At 39.4% G+C, this 18,587-nt stretch overlaps 1 protein-coding gene across 3 annotated transcripts in view; it reads right to left on the bottom strand.

The window, feature by feature from the left end:
* Positions 1-18,587, bottom strand: part of nrxn1a (neurexin 1a) — a 1,567,205-nt gene that overhangs the window by 705,303 nt on the left and 843,315 nt on the right. The window contains exons 16-18 of one of the 3 annotated variants that reach the window (XM_048601293.1): positions 12,265-12,276; positions 10,118-10,144; positions 9,587-9,706 (exon numbers count right to left, since the gene is read on the bottom strand). In XM_048601293.1, coding sequence (XP_048457250.1) covers positions 9,587-9,706; positions 10,118-10,144; positions 12,265-12,276 — 159 coding nt within the window. The remainder of the gene's footprint in view (positions 1-9,586; positions 9,707-10,117; positions 10,145-12,264; positions 12,277-18,587) is intronic. The other 2 variants (XM_048601291.1, XM_048601292.1) reach the window with 2 other exon arrangements.

Genomic DNA, 18,587 nt, shown 5'->3' with positions numbered 1-18,587 from the left:
GAACCATAATCTGTGAAGTTGATGGAACTTTGAAATACAATCTGGCAATGCAGTTGAGTAGTGAGGTGCTGCCTGAATAATGAATATCTCACCTCTACAGCATTTTGTAGACGACAACCATCTTCTCAAGGAAACCAAATGTATACAAGAGACAATTGTCATTAAATACTCTGTAAGCTTTTAAGTGATTCAGGAGGCCTGAGTTCAAGTTCCACTTATTCCAGAGGTGTGCCATTACATCGCTGAACAGGTTGATTAGAAAATACAATGAAGTGAAAAACTTACAGCAGAACTCTTACAGCAAGTGACCCACCTGCATTCTTCGTTCGCAAGGTCAGAAGAAGAGAAAATCAGTAGAAAAGTTAGAGATAATATAACTATTATAACTTCAATCTTCTGATTTTGGGCAAAAACTTAAATTGGTATCTAAATTTAAAAATCCATGGCTTAATCTGTCTCTAATAAATCACTCTGCAAATAGAGGGGTAAGCCAAAGTCAGTTAAATTTTGCTAAGCATTTAAGATCAGCATTTTCCTCGCACAACAATTCCAATTTTAATTTAAGCAAATGACATGTAGGGTAGGAGGAATATCTGCAGAGAATCTGCAACACAATGTCCACATTATTTACATTAATACCTACATAAGAGATATATGTATATACGCGTGTGTGTGTGTGTGTGTATGCATATACAGGTATACGTACAGTATATATCTAAAATAGTATATGATACATAAGGTATATTTATATAACAAGTGATGTGATTATTGTTCGTGTCGTGTGGAAATAGAAGGCTAGCTTGAACGTTGCTGAAGAGCTTGAATCTGGAGGGGACAAGATTTGAGACATTCGGCAACTTGGGAAGAAGTCAAAGAGAGGTAATATTTTAGAGAACACCGAATTTTTATGACAGACAACTCATGGGACTTCAAAATCAGCTCAAGATCAAGCAGGACTTTGAAGTATGCTGAGCATTGGTTGTGGAGTTGAAAGGGAAGCCAATGAGATAAAACTGGATACAATTAGTTTAGATATAGAAGCTGTTTGAGTGCTTGTGGATAATATCACTGACTGACAGAATACAAATGAAGCACTGACAAGGGTCAACACAGAAGCTTGAGGTGTATGACTGGTACTTTGCATGCCAGCAAAGACAAATTATTGCAGAAGGTGTGAACGGTTCTGCTTACAAAAAAGATCGCATAGTCCTTACAATCTGTGGAAAATCTTCATAGAAGTTGAACTGCCAAAATATTGAGTACCCACCAACTTAGGTTTTTTTTCTCGCTGTGTAAATAAATTTGCATTCAAACACAATAGTTAAAGGTAATTATTTTTGCCCCACACATTTCTATTTCTGATCGTGAAATATGACAGCAGCACTGCTATTTTCAGTGGTCTTAGAGATGAAGAGGATGCCAGTAATTTAACTGTCTATGGGAAGCAGAGTTCAATGGTCAGCTGTTAAAGCAAGATTTTTTTAAAAACAAGATAATTTCAATTCCTTAGGTTTTAAAAAAGGGCTGATCTTCTACAGTAATCCAGCAATTCTTTTTCATGAGTTTTCTGTCTCAAGGCACACAATGTCACAACTTCCACCACATGTAGGCCAGGGAGGCAGGTCCTGAATCCACCCCAGCTAGAATCATAGAATCCTTACAGTGTGGAAACAGGCCCTTCGGCCCAACAAGTCCACACCGAACCTCAGAGCATCCCACCAAGACCCATCCCCTTATAACCCACCTAATGTACACCTCCCTGAACACTATGGGCAATTTAGCATGGCCAATCCACCTAGCCTGCACATCTTTGGACCGTGGGAGGAAACCGGAGCACCCAGTGGAAACCCACGCAGGCACGGGGAGAATGTGCAAACTCCACACATACAGTCACCCAAGGATGGAATCGAACACGGGTCCCTAGTGCTGTGAGGCAGCAGTGCTAACCACTGAGCCACCATGCCACCCTAAGTGGTGATCGGATACCATGCTGTTGCCACACATATCAATTGTAATGGCCATCCAGCCCAGTGAGCCAACTATTCGCCTGAGGTATCCATGTTTCTGTGACAGCTTAAACTTTTACAAAAGATTTTATCATCATGGAACTATGGATAGCCTTGTTAGGAGGACAATTTCTTTCAATCTCATGGCTGACCAGGAATCTTTCCTTTTCTTACTGCCTGTCATTGGACTATGTTCAAAGGGCTTAGAATTTGATACCCAACCTTTCTGGCCATGGTACAAATGTACCTTCCTTAACAAGCAAGTCCATGAGTGGAAGTTGAAACTGGAGACTCTGATTTGAGGAACACCACTGCTGTGAAATAAAGTCTCCCTCCCCTAGGATTTAGGAGCTAACACTACAAAATAAATTTGCTACACATCCAGAAAGTATATGAATAAGCCATATATTGAGTTTCTGCAGAATATGGTGACCAAACATCCAGAACAAAGCTGTGGAACATAGTTATTGTTGTTTTTACTGAATTATAAAGTATGGTTTTAAAGGATTTCTCCTTGTTCTACCAGATAGCAGAAAGGGGAGGCAGAATGGGAACAGCAATGATTGCTGTGGCACTAGGCATTGATAATACATGCACGACTAAGTTTACTTTCTGCTACTTTATATTTATTTGAAGCCTACATGTCAAACTCATTCGAGTTGCCATATTTGCACTGTTCGCCCCATTGTGGATATCTCCCAAAAAATCAATGTAAAAACACATTTAGTGCAGATGAAATGTACATATAAATGTTTCCACATAATTAATTTGACATGTATGCTTCATTATGAGCAACAGATCTCATCCTTAATTTATCTACTAGATAATCAAGTAAAACTATTTCCAACAAACATCTTGTGAACAGCTGAAGTGAGCTAATTACTGCTATGACTGTGGATCAGTACAATTCTGAGAACAGAAATCACTGGTAAATCTCCATTTGCTTTGATATAAGCCAAATGTAATTAGTTGTGGCTATGTCCTGTAAACATAGCATCACCAAGGACACAACAGAAAATGTTTTGGAATATATTAAACAGAAATCACAAATATATTAGACATCTCATGGTTTGGCGACATATTACAATTCACTGGCATTTTATTTGGAAAGCCACCATTAATCATTGTACTTGAGAAAATAGCAGATATTCCTTTTGTTTTGTTTTGCAAATGTAGGTCTTGTTTTCAGCAAATTGATTTAAAATGCACCATATTTTGCACATTATTTAGTGTTGGAATTATTTCCATGAGATTCTCTTCAATGTTCCATTGTCTGGATAAGAAATACATCATTGCCAGCATGATTGCAGGATCGGTGAAATTGGTTGCACCCAATACTTGTCCATTCTTGAACTGCAGCATTCCAGATTACTGACCCACTGGAAAATGCATGCTTTCTGAAGCAACTTTTAAAGTATTACAATGGCAAAACACTTCAGATGCTGTAAATCTGAAATTTAAATAAAAACCTGAAAATTTCTGATACAGTCAGCAGATTTGGCATTCCGCTTTTGTGAGCCTGTTCCCCTAAGAACTCATTTGCTGGGTGCTCACTTCAGATAGGTCAGTGCATTCAAACATCATCAGATACATCGTTTAGCTGCACATGCAGTTTGCATGGCAACTTTTAGTTAATGTCAGCCATGGGTTATTTTGCTTATAAACAATAAATGGACTCATGTGAATGGGCACGCGTGATGTGCCCTCCAATTTATGTTTTAAACTGCCATAGGTCAACACTGGAGAGCTCCAAGGGAAGACAATCCCTGTGCAAGCCCCAGATGATAACTCAGATTCTCAGCCTCTATTTCTTTAAATAAAATTTCCTCCTCCTGTATTTTAAATAAGATATTAACCGATATATTTTATATTAGTATGTTCATTTTTTAACCAACATGCCAAACTATTAAATATAAGATAAAATAAAAATCATAAATGACTAAAGTGTAACCACATTTTGATAAAGCCTAAATTAATTTAATGCCATAATTCCACATAAACTGAAGTGCTGCTCTGAGTTGTATATGCTGAACTAAAGATAAAATCTTAATTTAAATGGAAGTGTTCATCTAATGTTTCCATTGAATTATTGCTCTGTTGTGGTGAGAAAATATAAGCATAGAATTCAAATGGTGTGCTTTCAAACATTGACTCCATTCACTGGGCAAGAGCACCCACTAGCTTATGGAGGAAGGGACAGATTCTCTCTTTGCCATTTGCAGTAAAATCATGCATATTTTTTCTTTATAAATGTTAAACACTGCTACAGATAGTACGCGGGCAAATGCACTATGAGCCAATTATGAATAGTTGCATTGTTTCACAAACCTGCAGAGCACATGAGGCAGAGCAAATCTTTTTCTTCAGAGCATAAAATGGTGCAACATTTTCCCGTAAATTTTACTTAAAATACCATTTATAAAGATACGTCGTACACTTGTATTTGACATTTAACTTCAAATAGTTGGTGAACCCAGTGAACATGTCCATGGTTTGGTATGTCATGTTGTGGCTGTACAAGATGTTGGTGAGGACCACTTTTAGAATACAGTGTACATTTCAGGTCACCCTGCTAAAGGAAGGGTGTTGTTAAACTTTTCCCTAGGATGGAGGATTTCCAGTTTAGGGGGTCACATTTTTAAGATGAGAGGAGAGAGATTTAAAAAAGACATGAGGGGCAAATGTTTTACACAGAGGGTGGTTTGCGTGTAAATGAACTTCCTGAGGAAGTGGAGGATGTAGGTACAATTACAGCATTTAAAAGATATTTGGATAAGTACCTGAATTGGAAGGTTTGGAGGGATATGGGCCAGGATCAGGCAGGTGGGACTAGTTTAGTTTGGGATTAAATTTAGCATGGACTGGTTAGACCGAAGGGTTGTTTCCGTGCTGTATGACTCGACTAGAAAGGATGCAGAAAAATTACAAGGATGTTGCCAAGACTTGTGAGTTGGCATTATGAGGAGAGACTGGATAGGCTGGGACTTTTTTGCCTGGAGCATTGAAGGTTGAGAGGTGCCCTTATTAAGATTTATAAGATGCATAGGCAAGGTCTTTTCCCTAGGGAGGAGGAGTCCAAAACTAGAGGGCATATGGTTTAAGGTGGGATGGGAAAGATTTAAAAGAGACCTGAGGGGCAACTTTTTTCACACAGAGAGTGGTGCATGTATGGAATGAGCAGCCAGAGGAAGTGGTAGATGCAGGTACAATCATAACAGTTAAAGGACAGTTAGACAGGTACTTGAATAGGGAAACTTGAGAAGGATATGGACCAAATGCACATAAATGGTTTCTGTGCTGTACAACTCTTTGGCTCTGTGCATTGGAGACTCTGATCTACCAACTGTAGGTAAATACAAGAATTTGAAGGAGCTAGTACTAAAATGACCAATCTGAAGTAATGGAGCTGAATTATTTTCTGAACTCCAAATGATGTTTCCTGGATGATGGTGGTAGTTACTGAAATTGGGAATCAAATGTATTGGCAAAAAATGGCTATATTTTTAGAAGAGAGTATGTTTTTGCTGACTACTGTATCTAGTTACAGTGGCATGGGAATCTATTAAATCTGACTTTATGAACAAGAAAGTAACATGTACTACAAGCAAGCAGACTTTTATGAAGTATTATTTTGCAAATTTCCTGCAATATTTGATTGAATTTTGCATGCAAGGAATAAAAGGTTAAATACTTGCCACAATGTCAAAACCTCTACTTGATTATCAACAATAGGGATGAAAAGCATACACTATGATACGGTTTAAATGAGTATACTGCCATCTGATGGTCACTGTTAATATTTCTGTGTTAACGTTGAGTTCTCAAAATCCATTGCACGTAAAGGAATAAGAAAAAGACAGCTGGCATGTAATGATATTTACCCTTTAGGATTAGCATTTGGCGCACTGCTTTACCTCACGTGCACATATATTATTTACAATTGTTTTTCATCATTTGCCACTGAATAGCACATGGCACATATATCTAATTAATGGTTATCAATCACAAAGAATTCTAAACCTCAACAGCAAATAAGACTGATGAGAATTACGGTTATAATGGACACTTAGTATAACCACATTCACACCAGGATCCATCCCTTTTCAAGATTACTTCTCTGCATTCACAATCTCACCATTTAAATTATTAAAATGTGCTAACACAGTGGATGGTAATTTTTTCCAGTAGGTATGCTAGATATATCTAGGAGAATAATATAATATTTGAAAGCTGTTGACTAAATAAGCATTAAGACATTTAAAAAAAAAGTTTGTTACTTTTTGAGGTAGCTGACGGAAGCCTAAACAATAGGTTCACTGCAACAAAGCTTCCCACCTGATTGGAAGTCAAGTCTACCAACCTGGTCTACATCCTGATCAAATCCTGTCAAAACAAAATCCACATACTGTGAGGGTTAAAATTCTGTAGAATATGGTAAAATCCAGACTCCTACATGACAAATTCACGTGTCATTATCGGGACTATTTTGTTTTCGGTAAATTAGCATCTAAACTCACATTATTCACTTAGATCTATCATAAATACTCAGTGAATGTGCAATTCTAAGATCACCACTTGTGACAGCTCATAATATTTTTCTCTTGTAAGCTATACAGCCTCTTAGGTTCGGTCTCCTCAATGAACAGATAAAATCAAACTTCATCCTGTAGGAAATTCACTACACTCGATTCATGCTTATAGATTCTACTGAGTATTCCTTTAGTAAGCCTGTAAATTTAGGCTTTAATTCAAAATAATTTACTTTTCCAAAGAAGTAACAGATCTGTAAATATTTATGTAATATATTATGGTTGTTTCAAAATATGTATTATTCTCCTAGATTTATCTAACTCATTTAGTCAAAAAGAAAACAACTATATTTACCCAGTACATTAAGTAAATTTGTTGAACACTCTCATTATCTTTCCCAAAGGTACCAAAGGCCCAAAAATCATTTATATCTTGCTCTACACAGTTACAGTGCAGTCTTTTGTTTCTTGCAGTATGTACTATTGGGTTTCTTCTTTCAGAAGCAGTGAAATAAAATGTATTGTACTTTCAGAGATTGCAAGGCTTCAACATTGCACCTAACATCTCTGTAGCAGTTACTGTTTTGTAATGATTCTTTTAATGAGTAACAAATCCTAAGATTGATCAGTAATTTAATGACACCATTGCATAATTTGCATGTGGAGCTTTTTCTGAAAAGGTGGATATTTAATTTCATTTCAGAATTTTGTATCAACTTCCCCAATTTATGGTTTATGCAACTACTTTTGATAATAGATGTTTATTACCTGAATATACTGTGATCGTCTTCTTTAATAATCTGCACAGTTATCAGAGTAGGTCATGTCTTATCCATGATTCTAACAATTTCAAATGCACATGTTAAAGTGACAACTAAGTTTCAGGAATATTGAATTTCACATGAGAAAATTTTATATCGAGCAAAAAGGACATGAAAAGGCTTAAGAACTAAAAGTGTGATGTTGAAGCGTTGAAAACTCTGAAAATACAATACATTGTATTTCACTGCTTCTGAAAGAAGAGACCCAATTGTACGTACTGCAGGAAATACGTGACTGCACTGTAACTATGTAGAGCAAGATATAAATGATTTTTGGGCCTTAGGTGCAAGATAATTAGAGTGTTCAACAAAGCTAATTAATGTACTGGGTAAATATAGTTGTTTTTTTTACTAGATGGGTTAGGTAAAATTAGCAGAATAATACATATTTTACCTCAGGGCACAGGATGAGTGAATGCAGGATGCATCAAGATACCTTGGAATTGTGAGCCCGAGGATATTTCTGGGCTTTATCTGCAGATTTCCAGGTTAGGATTTAATCAGAAGTCTTGCCAGCAATGGAAAGTGAGCAAAAGCTTTTGGTCTACCATTCTTGGGGACGGCCTGCCTTATTAAATGTCAGTTAAGCATATGCAAAGTCAGTGATAGGCATTCCCTGAGATGAAAGGGCTTTGGGAACCAAAATCAGAGGTTCACCACTGGACGAGCAATGCTAGTCACCAGCAATGCATCTACTGCAGCCCAGGAGCAGTGAGAGACTGAGACCACAAGGGAAATGGAATGGAATGGGGGAGGCAGAGAGGGAGACACTGGCTGGGGAGGAGAAGTGGTGCAGGGGTTGACTCTCAGTGGGCCTCCCTTTCCTGGTGCCAAGTCCCTCAAACATACACTGTACATTTGTATAAAGGATCCCACCAGCCGACTGCAACCAAACTTGCTTCTTGGGCTCCCTGTGTGACTGGCTTGCCTGCTAGTGGTTGAGTAGCAGCAGCTGTGGCACAGCTGGCATCAGGGCAGGAAGGATATCCGCAAGCCTTCCTGTAAAAGTTACCCATTTGTGGCAGAGGCAGGAAGATGTCAGGGTCCTCAACTGGCACTCTCCCACCTAATTAAATACCTTTACTACCTGAATGCCCACCTCATGGGCATTAAATTCTGTCCTTATCTGTAACTAGTAACCAATGAGCATTGACAGATTTTGATAGCTGGCCAAATAAACCCCAGGGTTTAGGTAAACTGATCAGCTGATGAAGCACTAGGTAAACAAACCCAACCTTTCTTTGCAGGCTTGGTGGAGCATTTCTTGCTCTTCCGGCCCATATATGAATATATATGAATTTTTTTTTTACAAAGTAAAATAAATATGCATCCTTACTGACCTCTTCTGACTCCTCTTCCTGCTCATTTTTCCGTGATGGGACAACTACTTGCCTTTTCAGGCTGATGGTTATAATAGTTGCCAGGCCTGAACAATATCATTGGGATCCAACCTGCGTGTTCAAAGCTAATATTCAACTTGCAATTCAAAATTGCAAGTTAAACTCGCAGCCTGTGGAATTGGGGTGGGATGGGAAATGGGTGAAAGAATGGGGTCCCACCAATGATTTTAACTTTGTGCTTGGTTTTGCTGGCAGTTAGAGTTACAATCAGCCCTTGAGAGTTAGAAAAGACCAGCATCTTCAAAGGCAAGTGTTTGGCTACAGTCAGAATAAAAGCAGAACTGAGACAAAGATATTTTGAAAACAGTTAACAGTGCAATGATACAATATCATAGCAAGCTAAGTATTTCTTACTACACCCTACTTGACACATTAGTACACTTCACCAATTCTCCCCGCGCTAACTTTACTTCTTCCATTCACCACAGACTTCCATTTAAATAACCTTGCATTGAAATGCCACAGAAAGATACAGTGAAGAAGCACCAAATCAGAAAGGTACACTCAAACAAAGAGTGACCATTCAGAATCTATAGAGAAATCTGCCAGTCCGTATATATTTTGCTTCTGGTCAATTACACTCAGCAATATTTCCACCAAGCACCACTCATAGCTTCAGATATAATGAAATCAGCAGCATATCATATCTGGTTCAGCATTTCACATTACATTTCATAGCGATGTCTTCACAAAATGATCTCACACTCAATGAACTATTACAGAAGCCCTTCAGATTCATGCTGCATTATTACTTGTCATGTCAAAAGTTCAAAACCATTCCAATAAATTTGGGAATCACAACCATATGACACTTGTTTATATGTACTTACGGTCATTGCACAGGGTTCCCGTATAGGATGTCATACTGCAGTCACAGCTGAAGCCATCCCACTGCTGAAGACAGACACCTTGGTTTCCACAGGAATCCTCTTGGCAGGTTGTACTTGGTCCTAAGTTAGAACAGACAAAACCTTGCATGTTGGTCTAGGCACATCATTAGTCATACACTAATAATTTTTGCATGCTTTCTGGCAACTGAAGACTGGACAAAGAAAGGAACGTGGTTAGGTTTGATGTCAGAATGAAAACAAAATAACTTTACATTTCTAAAACAGCTACTAGTGAAATCAGAATCCAAGGAAGAGTCTAAAACAAATGTGTTTAACATACTAAAATAACTGATATAGAAATATTCAAGACTGAAAGCCCTATGATAGGCAAATTGTTTTTCAAAATGTTGATCTGATTCTGAAATTTTGAAATGAATGCAATCGAGTTCCAAAGCAGATATATGTTGTTTGTATGCATATTGCACAGACATGGATTTCAGTCTTGTTTTGTACAAACACACAGCTATCTACCTTGCAAGTCAGCTTTCATCATTGCAACTTTGCCAGCAAAATAAAAGCAAAATATGTAAAAGGTTAGTAAGCAGTTTTGGCATGTTAGCAAACATCAGAAAAAATTTAGCGCAAACATGCCGTTTAAAGGAGAGAAAGATGCAGTAACAAACAAAAGATATGACAGCAGCAGGCATTGATCATCTATAAGCAAGCCAGAAAGAATAAATGGTTATCTATAGCCATCAGAATGATACACTCTACCATAATGCCATTATAATAAGAAACTATTTAAGTAAAAACAAACTATCTTGGTAAGGCAGGCATGGCAAAGCTAAAGACAAGCAAGGTTACTCACTTCTAGGTGTGACAATTGAATATTTCTAAATTATGATTCACATAACATGGAAAATACCTACTTAGCACCATATGGCATTGTCTTGCTGTGACCTCTACAAAATGCTTCCCCTGTGGTCATTTTATTTCATCAAAAGCTCAGTGATTGCAAATATTGATTGATTAAATTCTATTACTTATCACTTTGGCAAAGTTGGCTGTCTTCATACCTCTGACTCAAAATGTTGTACATTCAAACGCCACGACAGACTTTGGGTTCATAATTATGGATCGTATTTAGCTATGTCATTGGGAGAGTGTTGCATTATTGAAAGTGCTGTATTTTGGATAAGAAATGAAGACAGGCCCTGTGAAAGGCCTTATAATTTCAAATGATGCAGAGAACTTTCCCAATTTCCTCCCTGAACCAAGAAAACCAAAACCAAATCATCATTAATTTTATTTATTGCTTGTGGGACCTTGATAAATGGAATTATCAGCAAATCCTTGTCATCGTTTGAAAACATCATATACAGAGAAAGTTGACTTGACTTGCATTTATTCATAAGACTGAATAAATGCAAGATACCATTATAAAAGTGAACACTTTCAAAACATGAAATGACAAAACGCTAGATGATGTTGCCAAATTGACTGCATTGAGATTCCAGTGGCCATGTTTAAGCTCTATTATATTGACAGGATGGTAATTTAACTAAGCTCCTGAAGCTGGAGCGCCCTTCAACCCATGGATGGCAGCAGTTCAGAAGGCAATTCACCATCACCTTCTCAATAGTATTTCAGGAGGGGTAGTGAGGTCCACCTCAAGTGAACCAGGTTTAAAAAAAAAGACCACCATAGAATGGTAGGACTAATTGTTGAGATGTGGTGGACAAAAGATGCCTTAGTGGAGATAAGTATAATTTAGCATCTCCCCCGCTTCTCCAGGGGTAAATTTGCAGACAGGCAGAGGGCTGCAGTGCCATCAGGAAAGAAGTTTCATAGCAGAGATCCCATTACCTTCCTTTGTCCCTCCAATTAAGTTCACACTAGGCAGCGATTCACCTGGAAGTCAAATGAGGCCCATACATCACCTGGGTGATGAGGCCTGGGAGATCTAGGAATACCAAGGGCAGAGTTCCTACTCTCAATTAGGAACTTCATTCTGTTGGGACAACTAGAGATCAGGTTGGCAGAGGTGCCATCGGATTTATAGCAGGCAATGGGTCCCTCTGATGCCCATATTAAATTCTGCTTAACATATTTCATGTACATCACATTAGCAAGACAATTGGGCACAGCTTGAAGGTTACTAAAGATCAGAGAAGAAACCAGAAAATATTTCTTTATTCAGAAGGCACTCAACAAGTTTGTAGATATGTTTGTCGTGGCCATGGCATGGGATATATTTTAAATACAGCCAGACAGGGTACAGCAACTCATGGAAAGCTGCCAAGAAAGTCATACCATCTTTTCTTCATCATCCTTGGGTGAAATTTCTGGTACCTCTAACCTGGAACTTTAAGTCAATGGTAACATTGTCACCTTTCATTCAGAAGTCAGCTGGTTGAAACTGGCGTTTATTTATTTGTGTTGGCTGTGACATCCATGGTTTCTGCTTTTCCTAAAATAGGCAACCTGTAGTTGGGCCTTTCCTCAAATTAGCTCAAGTTTCAAGCTCACAAAGATGGGTAACTCTTGCATCTTGCACCAGAGAATACTATCAGGAACACCAAGCATTTGTTACATCCAGAACCCTGGTAAGGCTTCCCAATTCACTCTGGTTCCAAATAGTATACTCAAAACTGTTACGGTCCTGGGTGAGGAGGGACTATCTAACTCCCCTTTTTCATTCAGCCAGCTCCTCAGTCGGTTGCAATGAGGTTGATTTAAAAAAACAATTCTTTTCCTTGTGGATAACTTTCTATCAGACCCAAATGAAACTATACTTCAGAAACAGCCAACTGAACCAGCCTTTCCATGAATTATAAAATGTGAGAAGTAATGCAACATACACATAGATCAGAAATAAGAGATGCATAAAAGATAAAAGTTATTACAAAATCAGATATAGGAATCAGACTCTGAATTATGCGCAAAGACCCAAGAGTTGAACCTTGTGGTTAGTGCAGTGGAGGTTACAGGTAGTGTAGATGTTAGTAGTTAGTACAGCAAACTTTGTTTTAACCGGCATCTTATCAATTGGCACTCTCAATAATCCGGCAAAAAGAATATACCTCAAATACCGTGAAGTTTACTGTATTATTCTGTTCAATTATTACAATTTTTAAAATGTATTTACCTCAGTGTAAATATACTTGTTGTTCAATCGAAAGGCCATGTGAAATATCAACAGTTGATTCAATGTCGAGTCAATTTCTCCTCAAATACAGCGATGTCCGAGTAGTCAGTTGAGAGTGCAAATGAGGAGGCTGTCGGCCGGTAAGTTTTATTCAAGTTAAAGTTGCATTATTATTTAAGTGATATATGCTGTAAATAAAGTAAAGCAGTGATGTGTATACTCCTTCCATTACATTTCTATTACTTAGCGTGTGTTTTTACATTGATTATGTGGACCTCCTGATTGTCTGGAATATTTGATCAACCAGCATATTCCTGGTCCCGTAGGTGCCGGTTAATAAAAAGTTTGCTGTAGTCCATTTCACGATCGTTAGATTTGAAGACTAGTTGAGATTCTGTAGCTCTGATTCCTTTTGCCTTCGGTTGAATTCCAGTATTTCTTCATCTGATGAAGGGTCTAGGCCGGAAATGTCAGCCTTCCTGCTCCTATGATGCTGCTTGGCCTGCTGTGTTCATCCAGCTCTACACCTTGTTATCTCAGATTTTCCAGCATCTGCATGTCCTACTATCTCTGTAGAGATTCTTGTGGCAGTTTGCCCTGATCATTGTTTTTAAGGTCTGGTGGCTCTGTTCCAGTGCCCCCTGTTAAATGCAACTGATACGCCAAAGATTTCAGTTGAGTCATACCCAGGATTTTCAAGATTTCCTGGAATATTTTGAACTTGGAATTTGAGTTATGGTCCGTAAGGGTCTCAATAAGCAGACTGTCCCGGGTGAAGAATAGGGTCATTTCTCTCATCATATTTTGGCAGATATGGAGAGGAGAATATGGCAAATGGATAGCCATATCCGTGATAAGAAGACTATATTGATTGTCAATGTTCCCTCTCAACAACAAGTCTCAAAGGCCCATGCAACCAGGAAGAAATTTAGAGGGAACACTGTTGGAAGCCTTCTCTTGTTTTAGCAGGGGTCTCACACAATCCACGAACAGCTTTCTTATCAGTTCCCCAAACATGGAAATCATAGTTGCAGGTCTTATTGCAGGGTGGGGTCTTCCCATAACCTGGCAGGTGTGCCAGGTTCTGCAAAACCTGACCACAACCTTGTGGAGCTGTGACCAGTTAAAAACATTGGCTGATGAATCTTTCCCCTAGGTGGAGGGATCAATGACCAGGAGGCATGGATTTAAAGTAATGAGCAGAAGATTTAAAGGTATGGTGGGTATCTGGAACTCACAGCCTGTAAGAGTGGCAGAGGCAGGAACCCCATAACATTGAGGAAGTATTTAGATTGGCATTTGTGATACCAAGGCATATAAGGCTATACGAGGCTACAGGCCAAGTGCTGGAAAGTGGGATGAGAACAGGTGCTTGTTTATGATGGGGTGACAGGCCTTTTTCTGTGTTGTAGACCAATATGACTCTATGATGTGAACTTGAGTTTTGTGTATACCGACATGCTCAGCTATCAGAATCACATGAGCGAGCTGTACTATTTTCCTCTGGTACCTAATGACACCACTATCTGGTGCTCACTGTCCACTTTCCATTTGCAGTTCTGTGAAGGGGATTTGTATTTCCTCATCAGCCCCTAATTTCTAATGTAGTAGCATTCAGGGACTGCTTCTGACTCAGCTACCGTGTAGGCAGTCACAGTTAGTGTTCTTAACTGTGGGTCAGCTTGTGAAGCTGCGACGAATGAAGTTCTATTGAGTAACTCTTTGGCACCTTCTAGATCTCTGAAAAAGATATCTGATAACCAGGCCCCGGAGGGTCTTTTGTTTGCAGTGCCATCTCCAATGGCTGAGTTTATCTCGCCACAGACCACATGGTCAAGGAAAACATAAGGCTTTTTTTTTACTGATGCTGTTCAGTCTTCTTAATATCAGCCAGCTTTTCAGCCCATTGGGGCTGCTATTAAGTTTGATACTGTCAAATCAATACCAAGCAGCAAGTCAATCCCAACCAAATGCAAATTAGGTATGACTAATTTAGGATACCTGGTCAGCAGGGATGAGTTTGACCGAAGGGTCGTTTCTGTGCTGTTGTACTGTACAACTCTATGATTTTCAGGGTCACTGGTTACACTCCAGATGGGCCTAGTAAAGGGGGATGGGCTTGGCATTTCTTGCACTCTCTGGAGGGAAGATCACGCCGTCTTCCCAGCAGTGGGGTTTGGTTTGTTCCAGTGACCCTCAGTAACACTAGAGACTTATTCGTTTTTTTTTAACCTTTAAATGTTTTTCTTTAATTGTGAATTTTCAAGTTCACTAGAAATATCATAATTTGTTGGTGAATACTAATTGCTCTCGAAAAGGTGATGGGTGAGCTGCTCCTTTGAATCCATGCACAGCATTTGGTGTAGGCAGAGAGCTCTAAAATTTTGATGACATCAGTGAAGGAGCAGTAATGCAGAGACATAATACACAATTCTTTGTTGACACTCATATAGTGTCATGTTGATACGAAAAGAGATCATGAATTGTTTTTAAAAATATGCTTACTCGTTAAATTTTAAAATGGGCTTTTCTGGATTAAAATGGCTGCTGTGGATCACATAATTCACAAGTTATCTACAGTTCCAGAATTTTCTTGTGGACAAAGTTAAATCATCACCCTTGTGGAATTTTGTGCCTATAAACGCATGGACGCTGTAAGTGTAATAAGACAATGAGGGGATAAACGTTTTGTCACCAAACATTAATTGATAACAAAGGAGATGTATCAAAATTCATAAAACGAAAACCAAAGAACTGCAGATGCTGGAAATCTATGAATTAACAACAGCAATTGCCAGAAAAACTCAGCAGGTCTGGCAGTATCTGTAGAGAGAAAGCAGACTGAACATTTTGGCTAATAATCCTATGGCTGTGGATGCTGGTGGGATGGTAGGACCAGGGGACCCTATTGCTGCTGTGGAAGGGAAGAGAGGGGTTGAGGGCCAAAGTGCAGGAGATGGCTCAGACATGGCTGAGGACCCTGTCAACCACGGTGCTGGGAAATCCTCGGTAGAGGGAGGAAGTGGACATTTTGGAGGGCCCCTTGTCAAAGTTGGCATCATCGAAACAGATGCAATGGAGATGAAGGAACTGGGAGAACGGAACACAGTCTTTACAGAAAGCACGGTGTGAGGATGTAATCAAGGCACCTATGGAAGTCTATGGGTTTGTAGTGGACATTGGTGGCCAGCCTATCCCCAGAAATGGAAATGGAGATGTCGAGGAAGGGAAGGGAGGAGACGGACATAGACCAGGTGAAGGTAAGAGGGGGATGGAAATTGGAATCAAAACTGATACACTTTTCCAATACCAGATGAGAGAGGGAAGTAGCACCAATGAAACAGAGAAAGACTTGTGGTGGGGGCTCGGGTAGGACTAGAACAAGGAAGTTCCATGTACCCCACAAAGAGACAGGTATAACTGTGGCCCATGGCGACTCCTTCAACCTGAAGAAAATGGGAGGAGTTAAAGGAGAAGTTGCTCAAAATGAGTATGAGCTCATCCTGGTGGAGGAGGGTGGTGGTGGATGGGGACAGTTCAGGCCTTTTATCCAGAAAGAAGCCAATAGCCCTGAGATCATCCTGATGAGAGATGGATATGGAATGGATTGCATGTCCCTGGTAAAGAGGAAGCAGCTGGAGTCTGCAAACTGGAAATTTTGAAAGTGATGTAAAGCACCAGAAGACTTGCAGATGTAAGTAGGAAGGGATTGGACAAGGGGAAAGAAAATCGAGTCAAGGTAAGAAAAAATCAGTTCCATGGAGCAAGAGCAGGCAGAAACAACAGAACTGCCCAGGCAGTCTTGTATGTGGATTCTGGGAAGGAGGTAGAAGTGGGCTGTGTGGGGTTGGGGGATTATGAGCTTGGAGACAGTGGGGGGGAGATTACCTGTTGAAATACCATTTGTTATTCTGTTTACCAAAGATATGTTCAATAGATTTTAACCAGAGGAATAGAAACTACAGTAATGAGTTGACCTAGTTAGTTGACCAACTGACTCATCCATGGACAATATCATTTGACTGAATCCAGTCTGGTCTTTGAAGAGTTTAATTGCACACTTGTGTATGAAGTTGCGAAGACTACCTTGGATTTGAATGTGAATCAATAATACGCTTTCTTTTTGTCTGACTCCCGGTCCGTAACAACACCGTAAAAAATAACAAAATGACTCAGAAATCTGAATGACACGACACAGTACACCTGTCTACTAAAATGAATATTTAGAATGAAAGAAGTTATTTTTGACATTGATCTTCCCTTCCAGCTGCACCTGTGATCCTTGTCCATGTTTTACTCTTCTCACATTGCTCAGCTCAGGTGACAGCATGAGATAAATCTCTCTGGCCCTGCCATTTTAACATTCTGAATTAGCATATGAATCGTAAGATATTAGATGACAAGGGAAAAAAATGTTGACCAACTGTGCTGTGTTGGCTCTTTAGAAAAGCTATCAATTACAGTGATCCATTCTCTTGGTCCTTTCCAATAAGCCCTATTTTCTTCTTTCTACTCACACAAGAGGATATCCAATAACAATTTGAAAGCCATTATTGAATTTGTTTCAATTCTGCTTTTATGGCATCATATTCCAAATACATCACAGTTAGTGGGAACAAAATCTGAGCAGCTAGTAAAACAGGTTATAGTTTGCTCTGTTTCCTTAAACCCTGACTCAGGACAGGATTTTTTTTTTGTGGTTGGGAAGATGGCACAGATGTTGAAAAAGTTGATTCCCACCCTCGATATTTTGCTGCTTTGGGAGATGGCTGCAGGTGGTGAGCCTCTGACCAAGCCAGCTCCACTGTAGGACTAGTTATCTACTCATCTCCAGCAATTCTCGTGGAGCCAGGTCAGTTTCTCTGTCACCTCTGATTGTCAGAATCACAAAGGAGCCATGAATCATTGTCTGGGTGAAGAAACCTTTTGCAGTATACCTTCAAATGGTCTCCTCATGCTTCCCTTGACACCTGTGCAACCACCACTCCCAATGACCCCTTATTCTTTTCATGTGTCTGACCTCAATTGTTCCTTGTGCTCTCTATGCCACCTTATGCCCCTTCACCCACCAATAATTGTCATTCATACCCTCCATGCCAAATTGTAACATTTCTGTTCACTCAGAATACACTCTGTACAGAACTAATAAACACTATGGTAACAATGACATGTATGTAACTGCTTAATAAAGCCACCTTATGCCCTTCACCCACCAGCAACAGTCCTTCATACGCTCCATGCCATATCTTAGCATTTCTGTCTACCCAGCATGTCTATTTACCCAGCATACACTCTGTGTAGAACTAATGAACCCTATGATAACAATGACGTGTGGACCTGTTTAATAAAGCCATTCACAACTTTGTTTCGAAAATGAACTCAGGTTACTACAATTCTACAAGCGTGTCAATCTAACAGACATTTAAAATATCCATAGCAGAAAATATAAACACTTAGTGTCCTCTTCATCTCATGTAAATAAGCATTGAGTCATTGACAATATACGTTAAGGAAAACAAAAAATCAGTGAAGAAATGCTCTCTTTTTTGTGTAGCTATTTCAACAAACTAATAGAAGTCTCGGCTCATGATTAAGTCTCATTATGAATAGAGGGGTATGGGTTAGCAAAAAGGGCCTTAGGGGCTTTTAGGGGTGTGTGGTGGGGCATGATTTTACATGGAATGCATGAGGAGCCACTGAGAGTAGATGAGGGGTAAAAGGAGTTTGCATGTAAGAATATCTAATGGGATAAAAAGGTGTAGAGCTGGATGAACACAGCAGGCCAAGCAGCATCAGATGAGCGGGAAGGCTGACGTTTCAGGCCTAGACCCTTCTTCAGACCTTTCTGAAGAA

This window comes from Rhincodon typus, chromosome 9, assembly GCF_021869965.1.
Source record: "Rhincodon typus isolate 14 chromosome 9, sRhiTyp1.1, whole genome shotgun sequence".
NCBI classification, from domain to species: domain Eukaryota; kingdom Metazoa; phylum Chordata; class Chondrichthyes; order Orectolobiformes; family Rhincodontidae; genus Rhincodon; species Rhincodon typus.
This window is presented reverse-complemented; position numbering and strand designations above follow the sequence as displayed.